General features: G+C 46.2%; 1 protein-coding gene across 7 annotated transcripts in view; it reads right to left on the bottom strand.

The window, feature by feature from the left end:
* SFXN2 (sideroflexin 2) overlaps positions 1–18,092 on the bottom strand; it is a 60,540-nt gene that overhangs the window by 5,123 nt on the left and 37,325 nt on the right. For 4 of the 7 annotated variants that reach the window (XM_045438733.1, XM_045438734.1, XM_045438732.1 and 1 more), the window contains 8 exons: positions 17,300–17,427; positions 4,419–4,603; positions 4,074–4,244; positions 3,027–3,125; positions 2,210–2,285; positions 1,849–1,934; positions 508–568; positions 75–141 (listed from right to left, as the gene is read on the bottom strand). In XM_045438733.1, the coding sequence (XP_045294689.1) occupies positions 75–141; positions 508–568; positions 1,849–1,934; positions 2,210–2,285; positions 3,027–3,125; positions 4,074–4,244; positions 4,419–4,603; positions 17,300–17,320 (766 nt within the window). In that variant the 5' untranslated portion in view covers positions 17,321–17,427. The remainder of the gene's footprint in view (positions 1–74; positions 142–507; positions 569–1,848; positions 1,935–2,209; positions 2,286–3,026; positions 3,126–4,073; positions 4,245–4,418; positions 4,604–17,299; positions 17,428–18,092) is intronic. The other 3 variants (XM_045438735.1, XM_045438736.1, XM_045438737.1) reach the window with 1 other exon arrangement.

The following is an 18,092-nucleotide window of genomic DNA, read 5'->3' as shown; positions in this document are numbered from 1 at the left end:
AAAAGCTGAGTGTGGTTGAGGCCTCCATCACGTGTTCCAGGGTCCCCCAGGACAGGAGGATTTCTTTATCTTACTCATGCCAGGGGCTGCCATGGTGATCCGAGAAATGACCACTTGGGTGATGCCTATGGCCGCAGCTCTCTGAGGGCAGAAAAGAGCAAGTTGTCAGGCATGACCTCATCCAGTATTTGTGGGCTGCACCAGCAGGCTGGGTCAAGGGTCAGGATCAGGTCTGAGTTGGTAAAGGGGAAGGGATGGATCTGTCAGGGGCTGTATCCTCACCCAACCCTCTCTCACCTAGCTAGACTTTTATGGCTTCAGGACCAGAAATGATGGAGAAAGGACATGACAAGCTTGTTCTGAACAAGAAATGTACGGAAATCAAGGGGAAGGAGGACGGAGTCAGGGGGACCCTGCAACAGAACCCGGGCCGGCTCTGACCACTAACAACAAAACAGGGTATAAGAGAATTCCCTCCTCCCACTCCAAAGGGATGCCTCTGCTCACCCGGGAATGACCAATCTCATTGTGATTTCCGTCCTTCACGCAGATGCCCTGGATGAGTTCCCTAAACACAGACAGGAGCTGCTGAACGTGGGAAGGGTGTGCTGGAAGCTTGCCAGCAATGTGACACAGCAGGTAACCAAGGCCAGCACACTCCAGCTCCAGGAAGCCACCTCCTACAGTCTGGCTCTTTGATCTTCCTTCTGTATTCCAGTGAGCGACATCTTGGAAGTGATCTAGGGCAGTGGCTAAGAGAGCTAGGCTGGGGCTCAGACTGCCTAGGTTGGATCCTGAAAATGCTGAGTAAGTCTTTGATCTTGAGCAGGTTCCCAAATCCTTCTAAAGACTCAGTTATCCTCATCTGCAAAATGGGGATAATCATGGCACTCGCTTCATAGGAATGGTGAGGATTAAATGGGACCAATGCCTGCAAAGTACTTAATCCGGCGCCTGACAGAGTGACTGTTCCATAAATAGTGGCTGCACTGGCTATTATTCTCTGGCCAGTTCTCGACAGCACTCGACCCCAGACCAGATAGGTGGCTGGGGCTCATTCATTTGTTGGGAAGGAGCACCTGGATAGAGGAGGGAAAGAGAGGAACAATGTGTATGCATGACTCTTCCCGTCGTGGACTCTTTCCACAAGCGCTATTGTGCTGAATTCCCGCTTGCTAGCAGTCCCAAGAAAACAGGGCTAGTAGAGACTGGTGATGGTGATGAAGGCCGTGACGGTAACAGCAGCAATAATTGCTAACACTTAGGTAGCACTTGATCCCTTCCAAGAGCTACTGTGAGTGCTTTATGTATATTGCGTCATTAAGTTTTACAACAGAGGAACATCTATGCTTTCTCGAGTCAGAAAACAAGAACTACAAGACACACGGATTTCTCCTTTAACCTTTGCTGCTGCGAAGCTTAGAGCCGGGTGCCTGGAAAACATCTGTCTACTCCTCTGGCTTCTTTCAAAGCTTCTTGGCTCTGTTCTATCTTTGGACACCTCGTTTTGCTACATTTCGTTCTGTAAGCCATGCCCAGGGCTTTGGAAGTAGGCAGAGATCACAACTTAAATTGCAGTTGCAGTTGAAAGGACACGATCTCGTACAAACCTCCAGAGTCCACCCTACCCCCACCCTCATCCCACACGATCCAAAAAATGACTCCCACAACATTCAACACAGACTAAACCTAAGTCACCTGCCACTCCTGTGGCCATCACTGTTGGAGCAGTCTGGCAGCCCTCCCCACACCCACTTCAGCCCCCAAAGCCACCCACTGCCTTGGTTTCCTGCCCTGGCCCCACTAACCTTAGGGTTTGCAGGGAGGCAAAGGGAGCCCCATACTCACTGCTGTCGCATCATTGGGATGTTGACACAGTTAGCAGCAGCCACAGCGGCAAAGGGCACCCAGCGGCCCACCAGGGGTGGAGCTCTCTGTTGGGGGAAAGGAACAATAAGGACTATAAACCAAGAAATGAGACCTTGCTTCTGCCACTCATCCAGACATTTGGTCTAGGAACCCAAATTCCCTCAAAGACCCAAGAAAGACCAACCTGGGGATAGCTCGGCTACCTCTCCCAATAGTTGGCTTTGCTCTGGGCCATACCCCACTCACCCAGACAAGGGTAGTGCCAGGCCTGGGCAAAGTTTTCCCTAGGACTTTGCTGCCCCCTAGTGGCCACCATGCCCACAGCCGCCCCAGACCGTACCTTTGTCAACATGTTCATGCCCACAGCAGTGGCCACCGCGGTGGTTGTGGCTGTGATGTAGGAGAGGGCCATCTGCCTAGTGGAGGAAAGACACGCTTGGGAGTGGGGAGCCCTGCTGGCTGAGGGCAAGACCAAGACTTCATTGAGAAAGTCTGGACACGAGGCTTCATGCCTGAGAAGCTCAAGTGAACTATCCCCCATCCCGTCATATGACACGCCCCCCTAAGCACACACAACACTCCAGCCCCCTGGGCCACCTTCAGTACTTTAAGCAAAGAGCAAACTCATTTCTGCTTCAGAACCCTTGCATGCTGTCGCTCCCTATACGGGGAATTCTGTCGGCTCCACGTTGCTAAATCCTTATCCTTCAGAAATCCGCAGAAATACGGGCTCCACAGAAAAGATTTCCCCCAACCAGCCCATCTACACAGATGCCCCTCTGCTGTTTGTTATCTTGTCACCTGTTTATTTCCCTAATGGCAAGAGTTACAATCTAAGATTATCATGCTTGCTTCCTTACAAGTCCTTAAATTCCATAAGAACAGGGACCTTAGAACCATGCCTGGCACTTAATACTTACCCAAGAAATATTTGAGAATGAATGAATGAATGAACTTTGAACTAGTCTAGGAAGATACTCTCCTAGTCATCCTCAGAAAATACTTGCAAACCGTAAAAAGAGGGACTTGGTCACCTGCCCAGAATAAGCCCCGCCTGGAGAAGATAGCCTGAGAACCCTTTAGAAGGGCTGTTCCCCTCACAAGGACAGCTACCTGCTCCTGACCCACATGGACAGCCTGGGGTTCAAGTCTCCTACCTGACCGATGTAGGGGAAGCTGCATTCCTGTTGGTATAGTTGACTAAGGCATTGAAGGACTGGTTCACCCACTGCCAGAAGATCACAGCCGGCATCGTCCTACCATAAGGAAGGCCCAGAGACGCAGAGGGGAGTCAATGCAAGGCTTGGTGTACAACCCAGATCACCTGCTGTTCCCCAAACTTCCCATGCTGTTTCATGCACCTGGGCTTTTGCACAGGCTGGTCCCTCTGCCTGGAACACACACACACACACACACACACACACACACACACACACACACCCCTTTCATACATGGCTAAATCTTGCTTTGTTGAGACATCACTTCTTCAAAACCTCCCTGACCCTTCCCCGGCCCTTCCTGGAACAATGAGTCATTCTATGCTCCCCGTTCTCACAACCCCATGCTCTCCCCACAACCTACCTATTAGCAAGCTGACCTATAACTGTTTACTTGTTGGTTTCCTCAACAAAACTGGAGAAGCTCTTTAAGGACAGGGGCTAAAGTTTTTATATGCCTAACACCTGGCCCAAGGCCTGGCTGGACAAATGGATGCATGGGGGACAAGGGGCAGAAAGAAGAGGGGAAAGGAGAGGAGTAAAATATCCAGCAGCTACAGAGAAAGTTTATTCTCTCCTATAGGTCTTCCTAATTTTGGGGGTGGGGAGGAGGGGCGGGGGGGGTCACCTTCCTATATTTTTTACTGGGACATTACGTTATAAAAATACGTTAATATTTCATTGTTGAATAAGTACTTTCTAAAGAGGGAAGTAGGATGGCTGATTCGTGGAGAGTTCTAGAGAGGCACCTGTATTTCCTGGCTGTGTGTAGACTTGGACAAGTTACGTCACCTCTCTAGAACCTCCATTCTTCATCTATACAGCACCTCTCTGTAGGGCTGATGAGAAGATTAAGTGAGGTAACATACAGTGCCTGGTATTTGGTAAGGGGTCAATAAAGATGGCTGTGATTGTCATCATAATATGGCTCCCTGCCTGGCAGATCCAAGTGGCCACACTGCCCACCACCTTGCTCCCAGGTTCTACCTGTAGAACTGGAGCATGAAGCCCGTGATGATCATGCCACCAGGGACCTGGAAGGACATCCGCCCGATGACATTCATCTTGTCCCCGGTGTCAGGATGGAAGGCTGAGTCGTACAGCTTCTTGGCATACAGCAGCTGCTCCACTTGGGTGCCTGGGGGCACAACACCCATCCTGCCACCCAAGGATAATGGACACAGTTACCTCCCGGGCTCCGTGCCCCAGGTCATCCTGCTCCCCCCTTCCGGAGAGCTCTGCCTATTCCCATATCTTTAGTTTCCACCTTCTCCACAGGGATCCATCAGTGTTGCCCCAGTGCCTCCAGCCCCCTCCCCCCTAGCTGCTCACCTGCTCTTCTCCACCATCACCTTGGCCCAGTCCAGCTCCCGCTCTGGTACCAGGACAGTGCGAGGGTCTGTGATATTGAAGAAGTGCTTCACCCGCCCCAGGAAAGTGCACTGGTCCCAACGGGGAGCATCAATGTTAAAGCCAGACAGATCAGCCTCCATCTTGTTCACACACAAAACTGGGGACTTAAGGAACAGAGAGGGGAAATGAGGATTGTCCCCCAAACTACAGTCTGCCCCAGAGGCCCTGAACACCTCCCGCAGTTGTAGAATGCCTGCTTTCACCCACCACTAGCATCGTTTGACTAAGTTTGGGCAGGCCCCAGCGAATGGTCCCAGACTGAGAAACCAACACTAATATGTGTTTCCTGAGTGCCTGCTGGTAGCCAGCCCTGTGCTTGACCGTACTGTGGGAGACACTGGAAAAAAGGGCAACACCGTGCCTATCCTTGGGGAGCTGAGTGTTACTGGGGAACAAGAGCCCACCCATGGAACAGGATATAATATATATGCAACAGTACATACAGGAGATGAGAGAAAGCAGAGATGGGGGAGCAAAGTAAGAAAAGGGGGCTTCCCAGAAGAGCTGGAATGTGCACCCCAGAAGACAGATTGATCTGGGGCGCCTGGGTGGCTCAGATGGTTAAGCATCCGACTTCGGCTCAGGTGATGATCTTGTGGTTCGTGAGTTTGAGCTCCGCATAGGGCTCTGTGCTGACGGCTCAGAGCCTGGAGCCTGCTTTGGATTCTGTGTCTCCCTCTCTCTCTGCCCTCACCTGTTGGCGCTCTGTCTCTTTCTCTCTCTCAAAAATAAATAAAAGCATTAAAATTTTAAAGAAGAAGAAGAAGATAGATTGATCTGAAAGAGGCCGAAAGCATGGATCACATTCAAGGTAGAAACAATTACAGACAAAGGTGAAAATGAACATGTGGCACGATCACTCTCATCACCTCTGTGTACGTGTGTGGTGCATGCTGGTCCTGTGAGAGGTCTCAGGCCATGGCTCTGACTGAGGTAATGCACCTGCCCTCAAGGAGTTACAGAATGGGAGGTAAAAGACAAGTAAAGCCACAAGGACAGCAGTGTGAACAATGCTGTGGACACTGAGGGCAATGGAAAACCAGAGAAGAGGCATCTAAAATTGAGACGACCTTATCTCCCAGTTTTCCTGGGATTATTGTCCTGGGGCAATTGTTAATAGCATCCCCTTCCACTCTCAAAAGTGTCCTGTTTGGGGTGGTAAATTATATGATCACTTTATCTAAAATGGACGAGGGATAGGGCGCCTGTGTGGCTCAGTCGGTTAAGGTCCAACTCTTGGGTTTCCACTCAGGTCACGATCTCGTGGTTCTTGAGTTCAAGCTCCACATCAGGCTCTGCACTGACATTTCAGAGCCTGCTTGGGATTCTCTCTCTTTCCCTCTCTCTGCCTCTCCCCCACTTGCACTATCTCCCTCTCAAAATGAATAAATAAACTTTAAAAAACAAATAAAACAGATGAGGGATTCTGAACATGCTTTGCGAAAACAAGAAATAATGTTTTGAAGGATGGGTAGAAGATAGACAGAGGAGAGGTGTCCCAGGCAAAAAGAACAGCCAGCGTTGACCGCACACAGGGCATGTGGGGACCAGATGATATTTATCACAGCTAACACTTACTGAACTTTGACTCTACGCTAGACACTTTGCTTGGTGCTTGACATGCATTTTCTGAATTTATCTTCACAATAACCCTATAAAACAAATACCCTTTAATCTAACCCCATGTTAAGGATGAGAAAACTAGGGCACAGATAAGCAACTTTACCAAGTCACACAAGTATTAGCCAGTGGCAGAGCCAGGATTTTAACTCAGCCTGATTTACTTTAGAACTCTGCTTCGGATTCTGTGTCTCCCTCTCTCCCTGCCCCTCCCCGATTTGCGCGCATGCATATGCCCTCTCTCTCTTTCTCAAAAATAAAAATTTAAAAAACATTAAAATTAAAAAAAAAAAAAAGGAATTTAAATAACTATGACTGATATGCTAAGGGCTCCAATGGGAAAGTGGACAACATGCAAAGAACAGATGGACAATGTAAGCAAAGGAATGGAAACTCTAAGAAAGAATCAAAAGGAAATGTTACAAATCAGAATCCAAAGCGGGCTCCAGGCTCCAAACTGTCAGCACAGAGTCCAAAGCAGGGCTTGAACTCACGAATCACGAGATCATGATCTGAACCAAAGTCAGATGCTTAACTGATTGAGCCACCCAGGCGCCCCACCTTTTTATTTTTAAAAGATTTTAAGTGATCTCCACACCCAACGTGGGGCTCAAACTCACAACCCTGAGATCAAGAGTTGCATGGTCTACCAACGAAGCAAGCCAAGCACCCCATTTAATATGGTGAGTGTCAAACTCCTTTTATTTTTAATATATACTTTTTAATTTATGTATTTATTTTGAGAAAGAGAGCATATGGGAGGGGCAGAGAGAAAAAGAACCCCAAGCATGCTCTGTGCTGTCAGTGCGGAGCCTGATGCAGAGCTCAAACTCACGAACCATGAGATCATGACCTGAGCCAAAATCAAGAATTGGATGCTTAACCAACTGAGCGAAGGGGCCCCGCCCCTCTTTTTTTTTGAAAAGTAGGCTCCATGCCCAACGTGGGGTTTGAACTCATGACTGGGAGATTGTGAGTCACATGCTCTACTGACTGTACTAGCCAGGCACCCCTGAGAATTCCTTTCATAAGCTCATTGATACCTTGGACATGGCCAAGGAAAGAATCAGTGAGCTTAAATATGTGTCAGTAGAAAACTCCCCAACTGAAAAGTAGAGAAAAAGTAAAATGAAAAAACCAGAATAGAAAATCCAAGAACCCTGGGGCAATTACATAAGGTGTAACATACATGTAATGGGAATGCAGAAGATGAAGAGGGGAGGGAACAGAAGAAATATTTGCAGCAATAATGACTGAGAATTTTCCAAAATGAATGACAGACATCAAACCACAAGTCCAAGAGGCTCAGAGAACACCAAGAAGGATAACTACCAAAAAATCTACACCTAAGGGTGCTTGGCTGGCTCAGTCAGTGGAGCATATGACTCTTGATTTCGGGGTTGTGGGTTCAAGCCCCACATTGGGTGTAGATTACTTAGAAATAAATCTTTTTAACGTTTATTTATTTTTGAGACAGAGAGAGACAGAGCATGAATGGGGGAGGGTCAGAGAGAGGGAGACACAGAATCTGAAACAGGCTCCAGGCTGTCAGCACAGAGCCCGACGCGGGGCTCGAACCCACGGACTGTGAGATCGTGACCTGAGCCGAAGTCGGCCGCTCAACCGACTGAGCTACCCAGGCGCCCCAGAAATAAATCTTTTTTAAAAACCTAGGGGCACCTGGGTGGCTCAGTCAGTTAAGCATCTGACTCTTAGTTTCTGCTCGGGTCATGATTTTGAGGTTTCTGAGTTAAAGCCCTGTGTTGGGCTCTGTGCTGACAGTGCAGAGCCTGCTTGGGACTCTCTCTCTGACTCTCTCTCTCTCTCTCTCTCTCTCCTTTCTCTGCCCCTCCCTCACTTGCATGCTCTGTCTCTCTCTCTCTCAAAATAAATAAATAAACTTAAAAAAAAAAAAAGAGGGGCACCTGGGTAGCTCAGTCAGTTGAGTGTCAGACTTCAGCTCAGATCACGATCTCACAGTTCATGAGTTTGAGCCCCGCGTTGGGCTCTGTGCTGACAGCTCAGAGCCTGGAGCCTGCTTCAGATTCTGTGCATCCCCCTCTCTCTGCCCCTCCCCTGCTCATGCTCATGCTCTGTCTGTCTGTCTCTCTCTCAATAATAAATAAATGTTAAAAAAAAATAAGATTAAAAAAAAATCTTAAAAAAAAAAATCTAGGTGAGCCTGGGTGGCTCAATCACTTAGACGTCTGACTCTGGATTTCAGCTTAGGTCATGAACTCGAAGTTCACGGAGTTTGAGCCCCACATCAGCCTCTGCACTGAAAGCACAGAGCATGCTTGGGACTCTCTCTCTCTCTCTCTCTCTCTGTCCTTCCACCTTCTCTCTCTCTCTCCCTCCCTCTCAAAAATAAATAAACTTTGAAGAAAAAAAAAAAAACTACACCTAGACAGGAATACAAACTGTTATAGCCACTATGGAAAACAGTATGGAAGTTCCTTAAAAAATTAAAATAGAATTACCATATGACCCAGAAATTCCACTACTGGGTATTTACCCAGAGAATATAGAAACACTAATTTGAGAAGATACGTGCACCTCTATGTTTATTACAGCATAATTTACAATAGCCAAATTACGGAAGCAACCCAAGTATCCATGGATAGATGAATGGATAAAAAAAAAGATGTGGTATATGTGTACAATGGAATATTACTCAGCCATAAAAAAAAAAATGAAATCTTGACATTTGCAACAACATGGATGGACCTACAGAGTATTATGCTAAGTGAAATAAGTCGGAGAAAAACAAATACCATACGTCTCCACTTATATGTGGAATTTAAAAACAAGACAAATGAACAAAGAAAAAAGATAACAAAAAAACAGACTCTTAACTATAGAGAACAAACTGATGGTTACCAGAGCAGAGGTGGGTGGAAGGATGGATGGAACAGGTAAGTGGATGAAGAGTACACTTACCATGGGGCACCTGCGTGGCTCAGTTGGTTAAGTGGCCGACTCTTGATTTCGGCTTAGGTCATGATCTCACAGTCATGAGTTCAAGCCCCTAATTGGGCTTTGCACTCACAGTGTGGAGCCTGCTTCAGATCCTCTGTCTCCCTCTTTCTGCTTCTACCCTGCTCATGCTCACTCACACTCTCTCTCTCCCAAAAATAAACATTAAAAAAAAGTACACTTATGATGAGTACTGAGTAATATACAGAACTAAATAAATTACTACATTGTACACCTGAAACTAATATAACACTACATGTTAACTATACTCGGATTAAAATTTAAAAAAAAAAAAAAAACTACACCTAGTCACATTATATTTCAAATTGCAGAAAATCAAGACAAAGAAAGTCAAGGAAGAAGTCTGAGGTAGGGAAAAGAAAACACCATACCTACAGAAGAACAAAGAACTATATTGGATTTCTCCTCAGGTACCATGCAAGCAAGGAGAGTAGAGTGAAATATTTAAAGCACTGAAAGGAAAAAAAACCCCACCAACCTGGAATTCTACACCAGCAAAATTATCCTTTAAAGTGAAGGAGAAATATGGGCTTTCCCAGAAAACAAAATTGAGGGAATTTATCACCAATAGACCTACCTTGCGAGATATGAGAAGTTCTTCAGAGAGAAAAAAAAAATGATACAGGTCATAAATTCAGACCTACATAAAGGAGTGTCAGAAGGAATAAATGAAGGCAAAATAAATTCTTTTTCTTTTTTTTTTTTGTTTAAGTAATATCTACACCCGATGTGGGGCTCAAACTTACAACCCTGCGATCCCGAGTCACATGCTCTACCAGCTAAGCCAGCCAGGCACCCCTTTATTTTTCTTATTCTACTTGTTAACAGTTAACAGATAACAGTTTGTTCAAAATAAGAGCAGCAACAATGTATTCGATGATTACAGCTTATGGATACTCCACCTGAATAACAGCAGTGCTATAACAGAAGAGAGTAGCTAGGAATACTTGCATAAGTTACTGGCACTACGCTCGAGGCGTTTAGTGTTATTTGAAAGTGGACTCGGATTAGCTGTAAATGTACGTGGCAAACTCTAGGGAACCACTAACATTTTTTTTTTCAAAGGAAGTAAAATTGATACGCTAAGACAGGAAAGAAAATGACGTTATATAAAAAACCTAAGGCTTGTAGGGCACCTGGCTGGCTCAGTTGGTAGAATGCGTGACTCTTGATCTCAAGGTTGTGAGTTCAAGCCCCACATTGGGTGTAGAGATGACCCAAAAATAAAATATCTTTTTAAAGTTTATTTATTTATTTTAAGGGAGAGAGATAAAGAAAGGGAGAGAGAGCATGAGCGAGGGAGAGGCAGAGAGAGAGGGAGAGACAGAATCCCAAGCAGGCTCCACACCATCAGCACGGAGCCCAATGCGGGGCTCCAACCCATGAATTGTTGAGATTATGACCTGAGCCGAGATCAAGAGTAGGATGCTTAACCTGCTGAGCCATCCAGGCATCCCAAAAATAAAATCTTTTTTCTTTTTTTAAAAACAGCTTTTGGGGCGCCTGGGTGGCGCAGTCGGTTAAGCGTCCGACTTCAGCCAGGTCACGATCTCGCGGTCCGTGAGTTCGAGCCCCGCGTCGGGCTCTGGGCTGATGGCTCAGAGCCTGGAGCCTGCTTCGGATTCTGTGTCTCCCTCTCTCTCTGCCCCCTCCCCCATTCATGCTCTGTCTCTCTCTGTCTCAAAAATAAATAAAGGTTAAAAAAAAAAATTTTTTTTAATAAAAATAAAAATAAAAACAGCTTTTGAATTTTTGCCTGAGAAATTTCAGGAAGCCATTACAAGATTTTAAGCAGAGTGACAAGATCAGATGTGTCATTTAGAAAGATAACCCTGTTCCCCACCTGTGTTCTGTCTCTCTCTGTCTCTCAAAAATAAATAAATGTTAAAAACAAAATTAGGGGCGCCTGGGTGGCTCAGTCGGTTAAGCATCTGACTTTAGCTCAGGTCATGATCTCACGGTTCACGGGCTCAAGCCCCGCATCAGGTTCTGCGCTGACAGCTCGGAGCCTGGACCCTGCTTTGGATTCTGTGTCTCCTTCTCTCTCTGCCCCTCCCCCGCTTGTGCGCTCTCAAAAATAAATAAATGTTAAAAGAAAAGAAAGAAAACTCTGGGCAATGACATGAAAATAAACTCAGTGTGGTAGGACTTCACAGGATACAAAGAGACCAGCTGGCAGGGAACTTCAATGATCCAGGCAAGAAGACGTGGAGCTCATATGAAACCAGATGCACAGGAACAGAGAGGAGGGACCAAAAGGACAGAAACTTTTAAAGCAGCAGAAGCTTGGGATTTGCTGAATGACTGGCTACAGGAGAAATAGTCTATTAGTCAGGGTTCGAGCACAGGTGCAGAATCAATAGGATACATATATCCTTTATATATACTCACCTAATATTGATAAATATATAAAAATGGGTTTAGTACGAGGAATTAGCAAACTGGCTTATGTAATTGTGGGAATTCTGCTAGGCAAGCCTGAAGCCAGCAGCTGCAAGCAGTTACCAAGGGATGATCCTGGGAGGGAAGGAGAGCAATGGAGGCCCAGCTATGGCTGCAGTTTGTGACCCCAGGGGATGCCTAGCCCTCTTTTAAAGGGATTCCATCTGATTAAATCAGGCCACCCAGGATAATCTCCCTTTAGATTAACTCAAAGCTAACCAATTAGGACTTTAATTACATTTGCAAAATCCCTTCACCACAGCACCCAAATTCATGTTTGATCGAATTACTGGGAGGTGTGTGTGCTATAAAATAGCTGTTTCTCCCTCCCCGCTCACTCTAAACTGGAAGCATACCAGAGAGGGGGACTGGGGGGTGGGGGGTGGGGAGGGTGTTTGACCTAGATAAACTGACACATCACAAGTATCCAGAGTGATATACAGGATTTCTGACTTGGACCATAATGTGACGAGACAAAGAATATAGAAAAACAGTCTTTAAGAGAAAACAGGGAGAGGCGCCTGGGTGGCTCAGTCCGTTAAGCAACCGACGTCAGCTCAGGTCATGATCTCACAGCTCGTGGGTTCGAGCCCCGTGTCAGGCTCTGTGCTGACAGCTTGGAGCCTGGAGCCTGCTTTGGATTCCATGTCTCCCTCTCTCTCTGCCCCTCCCCTGCTCATGCTCTGTCTCAAAAATAAATAAAAACATTTAAAAAAAATTTTTTTTAAAGACAAAACAGGTAGTTGGATTTTCCATGTGTTGAGTTCCAAGTACCACGAGACTTTCTTAAATGCAGTGGCTGCCACCTGTCTCACTCAGGTCCTTTACAAATGCCATTCCCTGTCCAGAATACTCTTCCTTCCCCTCTTCACTAACACCTACCCATCCTTTTTTTTTTTTAAAGGAATAATTTTCAAAAAAAAATTTTTTTTTCAACGTTTATTTATTTTTGGGACAGAGAGAGACAGAGCATGAACGGGGGAGGGGCAGAGAGAGAGGGAGACACAGAATCGGAAACAGGCTCCAGGCTCTGAGCCATCAGCCCAGAGCCTGACGCGGGGCTCGAACTCACGGTCCGCGAGATCGTGACCTGGCTGAAGTCGGACGCTTAACCGACTGCGCCACCCAGGCGCCCCAAAAGGAATAATTTTCAGATTTAACCCTCTATCTTCTACGACCAGGTCTTTTATTTTTCCTTGAAAAACACACCTTGGGGCGCCTGGGTGACTCAGTCGGTTAAGTGTCCGACTTCAGCTCAGGTCATGATCTCACAGTTTGTGAGTTTGAGCCCCACATTGGGCTCCACGCTGACAGTGCAGAGCCTGCTTGGGATTCTCTCTCTCCCTCTCTCTGCCTCTGCCCCTGTCCCTCCCTTCCTCTCTCTCAAAATAAATAAACTTAGAAAAAAAAAAAGAAAAACATCACCTTAACTGAGGATTTTTTTTTTTTTAATATATGAAATTTATTGTCAAATTGGTTTCCATACAACACCCAGTGCTCATCCCAAAAGGTGCCCTCCTCAATACCCATTACCCACCCTCTCCTCCCTCCCACCCCCCATCAACCCTCAGTTTGTTCTCAGTTTTTAACAGTCTCTTATGCTTTGGCTCTCTCCCACTTTAACCTCTTTTTTTTTTTTTTTTTTTCTTTTTTCCTCCCCCTCCCCCATGGGTTCCTGTTAAGTTTCTCAGGCTCCACATAAGAGTGAAACCATTTGGTATCTGTCTTTCTCTGTATGGCTTATTTCACTTAGCATCACACTCTCCAGTTCCATCCACGTTGCTACAAAAGGCCATATTTCATTTTTTCTCATTGCCACGTAGTATTCCATTGTGTATATAAACCACAATTTCTTTATCCATTCATCAGTTGATGGACATTTAGGCTCTTTCCATAATTTGGCTATTGTTGAGAGTGCTGCTATGAACATTGGGGTACAAGTGCCCCTATGCATCAGTACTCCTGTATCCCTTGGATAAATTCCTAGCAGTGCTATTGCTGGGTCATAGGGTAGGTCTATTTTTAATTTTCTGAGGAACCTCCACACTGCTTTCCAGAGCGGCTGCACCAATTTGCATTCCCAGAGGATTTTCTATATATGTTACATAACAAGTTCATGGGCACAGTTTGAGCAAGATTTAAAGTCATCTCGAGTTATACATTCACCAAACTCCAAAAGCACTCACAAAATGAAGCAAACAAAGCCAGTATTGACAGTATTAGGGAAAGGAAACATACTGCTGATGGAAGCCATAGGACTAGTTAAAAATAAATGTTTTATATTAAGTAGAGGTAAAACAAAAGAAGAATTCTACCCCAGACTCCCACCCCAGTAAAGACCCACGCACCCCTATAGCTTCCAGGGAAGGCACAGCAGAGCCAGCTCAGAATAAATAGCAGCCTGAAAAGCAGATGTATTAGCACATAACTTCAAGGGTCCACCCTCTCCCTCAAAAAGTAGCCTTTTGCTCTCCAGGACAGTCCAGAGTTACTTGCAAGGAAGCACCTACTCATCCTTTAGATCTTGGCTTAAACCTTTCCTCAGGGAATCCTTTGAAGGACCCTTGCCACTTCTATCCTGGCAACTAGATGAGGTGTTCTGTGTAAGCCCTCTTGGCTCTGTGCTCTTTCTTCAGAACCATACCAGTTTGCCTTAACACTCTGTGGCTTCAGTTTAAAAAATTTTTTTTAAGTTTATTTATTTGGGGGGGGGGGCAGAAAGAGAGGAGAGGGAGAGGGAGAGAGAGAGAGACAGAGAGAGAGAGACACAGAGAGAGAGAGAGAGAGAGAGAGAGAGAGAGAATCCCAAGCAGGCTCCGGGCTATCAGTGCAGAGCCGGACTCGGGGCATGGGGCTCCAACTTCCTAACCGTGAGATCATGACCTGAGCCAAAATCAAGAGTCAGACACTTAACCAAATGAGCCACCCAGGTGTCCCTCTGTGTTATTAATTAATGCCTACCTTCCCCTCTAGGCCATAAGCTCCTTGGAGCCAGGGATTTTGTCCATTTTGCTCATTCTGCTACCCTAGCGCCTAGTTCAAGAATTCAAGTAAATGCTGAATAAAAGGTTAAGTTTCTCAGCAACTGGGTATTAAGGCTTAAAAGAAAGTACGGAGGTCTGAATTAGCAGTAAAACAATGAGAGGCGCCTGGATGGCTCAGTCAGTTAAGTGTCCAACTCCAGCTCAGGTCATGATCTCACAGCTCGTGAGTTCAAACCCTGAGTTGGGCTCTGTGCTGACAGCTCAGGGCCTGGGGCCTGTTCCAGATTCTGCGTCTCCCTCTCTCTTTGCCCCTCCCCTGCTCATGCTCTGTCTCTCCGTCTGTCTCTCTCTCTCTCTGTCTCAAAAATAAACATTAAAAAAAAAAAAAAAGTAAAGTGATGAGTTAGCAGCATCGAGGCAGTTTAAGATAAAGTTTTCCAGTGAGAATGCACAGAATGGGAAGGATAAAAGCGCTAAGGACATACCCTGAAAACCACTACATTTAAGAGGCAAGCCAAAAAAAGGAAGCCCAAATAGATGAGAAAGAACATCCAGAGAGGTAGGAGGCCCGAGTAGCCAACAAATGCAATAAAGGGAGAGATGGCCAATGCTTAGATTTTTTTGTTGGGGTGGGAGAGACTTCACCAAGTTGACATGCTGGGGCTGAGTCGTTTCCTGGGAGAAAGGAGCCAGGAGAGAAGGGGAGACCTAACATGGAGTTTCCATGGTATCCTCACCTGGCCCTGAGGCCACCACTCACCTCTGGAGAAGTGAGACGCCAGCCAGACAGTGTCCACTGCCAGACTCCTACCTCTCTCACTCCGCCACAAAGCCCAAGGGAAAGTTCTGGGCTTTGCCCTCTGTGGAAAGGCTGACTTGGCCTCCTGCAGGTTGGTTCAAAGACCAAAGGTATTTCATGCAGTCAGAACTGAACCCAGGAATGCTAGAGAGGCAAGAGTTTACTTTCCCTGACCCTACAGGGGGCTAAAAGGAGTGGCCAGCAGATCACGCACTGCCTTGGCTTACAGAGCCCCGTGCTGCAGCCCCACTCCCCTGCTGGAGACAGCCCAAAAGAACATGCTACGCTTCCTTCTTCACACCACACACACACACACACACACACACACACACACACACAGCCTGTCCTCGGACATCTCTCTTCATCCTCAACCCAACACTAGAAAGTCCTCTGCCTTTCATAACGGAAGTACTTCTATCATGAAGGGGTAACCATTTGCTATTATTCAAGAAAATTTGCCCTCATTACTGAGGTCAGAATAGGAGTTGCTCAGCCCCTGTATTACACAAAACATAAGGAAACACACACACACACACACACACACACACACACACACACACACACCCCTAAATTCTATGTCTAAAACACTTCCCCCGGGGCACGTGGGTGGCTCAGTCAGTTAAGCATCCGACTCTTGATTTCAGCTCAGGTCATGATCTCACAGTTCGTGGGATCAAGCCCTGCATCAGGCTCTGCAATGATAGTGTGGAGCCTGCTTGGGATTCTCTCTCCCTCTCAAAAAAGAATAAACATTAAAAAATAATAATAAATAAAACATTTCCCAAATATCTGCTGCCTGCCCCCCAATGGGCACAGGTCCAGGACTCCTTTAGGGCATACTCAAACCCTTCTGTCATATACTCTCACAGCTCCTATCTTCATTTGTAATATGCTTGGCTTTGTAATCACCACTTTCTTATCATGTACAGTAATTTGTGTAAAGTTAGCCTCCCCTGGCAGATTGTAAGGTTCATATGTAGCTCTCGTGGGACCTCTAAAAATATTTACTGCCTGCCTGAAATGCATTTCAGCTTATTCCCGGGCTCTCCAGGCATCAAGGACATCACTCTTTCAAGTCAAACTCAGAACCTGTCTTGGTTACAGAATTAAGAGCAGGCTTTCTGTCACAAAGCTGCTGATGGCCTACCCCTCCTACATGGAGGGGGTACATGGTCCCTAGATTTGCTCTAACGGTTATTCTCCCTCTTCCTACATGAGCTGCATCTAGTATTCCCTAAAGAAGTCGTAATCATGTCCAAGGTGGCCCCAATTCTTTTTTTTTTTTTTTTAACGTTTATTTATTTTTGAGACAGAGACAGAGCATGAACGGGGGAGGGGCAGAGAGACAGGGAGACACAGAACCGGAAGCAGGCTCTGGGGTCTGAACCATCAGCCCAGAGCCCGATGCGGGGCTCGAACTCACAGACCGCGAGATCGTGACCTGAGCTGAAGTCAGACGCTTAACCGACTGAGCCACCCAGGCGCCCCCAGGGTGGCCCCAATTCTGAAGGAATACGGTTCTACTACTGGGAACAAGGGGGGGAACTGGAAATCAAACAGGTGACTGACCGATAAGTCCCTTTCCTTTGAGGATTGGAGAATGTCACAGCTCAAATACGTAAGGAATCCAAGGTCTCAGATTACAGAAGAGGAAACTGATGCTTAGAAAGGTTCCCATCAATTGAACCAGCAGGGTGAACATCCGTGGTACACACAGCCTACACTAACCACAGCAATAGTGGTCAACAGCTTCCATCCTGTTCATTCATCCAACTATCTGACAATAGCTAGGGCCTACTTTCCCAAGGTCACAAGGCTTAGGGTCAGTTAGATTGGTCCTCTCCATACTACAGGGAGAGGGAGAGAGAGAGAGAGAGAGAGAGAGGAAGGAAGGGAGAAAGAAGGAAGGAGAGAGAGAAAAAAAGAGAGAAAAGAGGAAAAATGAAACAACTTATTACCTCTCCTGAAGTAATGCTCATCCTTCTTATAGAGACTTGATTTTCAGGGTGCCTGTCTGGCTCAGTTGGTAGAGCATGCGACTCTTGATGTTGGGTTCCTGAGTTCAAGCCCCACGTTACAGATACACCTTACATTAAAAGAAAAAAAAAAAAAAAAAGGAGTTGATTTTCTCTGGCAAACGTATCACAGCTCAGAGAACAGGCTTCCAAACTCCCTCTAGGTATCTTCTTGCAAGTGGAGAAAGGACTCAAGATTGCCTGTTTGTATCCCACGTAGGAAGAAAAACAAAACATCATCACTGGTACTTGCATCAGTGGAAGATCAAGGCAGCCAAAGACTCAAGATCAAACACAAAGACCACTTGAGATGGGGGGGGATGGTGCCAAGGCTGCCTAGAGAAAGTTGGAAGAATGAGGCTAATAATTACACAAGCAAGCCCAGGTACACTGCTGTGACCCCAAGGAGACCATGATGTTAGACACCAGACAATTCAGAAAGAGAAGTCTGCCCTTTTTCACAAAAGAAACAACAGGCTAGAGATGGGTAGATGGTAGGAGTGCAGGTTCTGAATTAGCCATTCATCTTGCACCTATTTAATCAAGGTTCTGAACTGAGTTTTCTCTCCAAGGATCTGAAGCAAGTATGCAGCCAGCAGACGTTTAAAAACACACTTTAGTTGAATGCATAAACAGCTAAGGACCATTCAGGGGAAATCTGCCTTCACTCCAGTGATCTTAACTAGATTGGAAAGCCTGCTTATAGGAAGAGGAGCAAAGCCCAAAAACCTAGATG

Source organism: Leopardus geoffroyi, chromosome D2 (genome assembly GCF_018350155.1).
Source record: "Leopardus geoffroyi isolate Oge1 chromosome D2, O.geoffroyi_Oge1_pat1.0, whole genome shotgun sequence".
NCBI classification, from domain to species: Eukaryota; Metazoa; Chordata; class Mammalia; order Carnivora; family Felidae; genus Leopardus; species Leopardus geoffroyi.
Note: the sequence above shows the minus strand (reverse complement) of the source record. Positions and strands in the feature narration are given on the sequence as shown.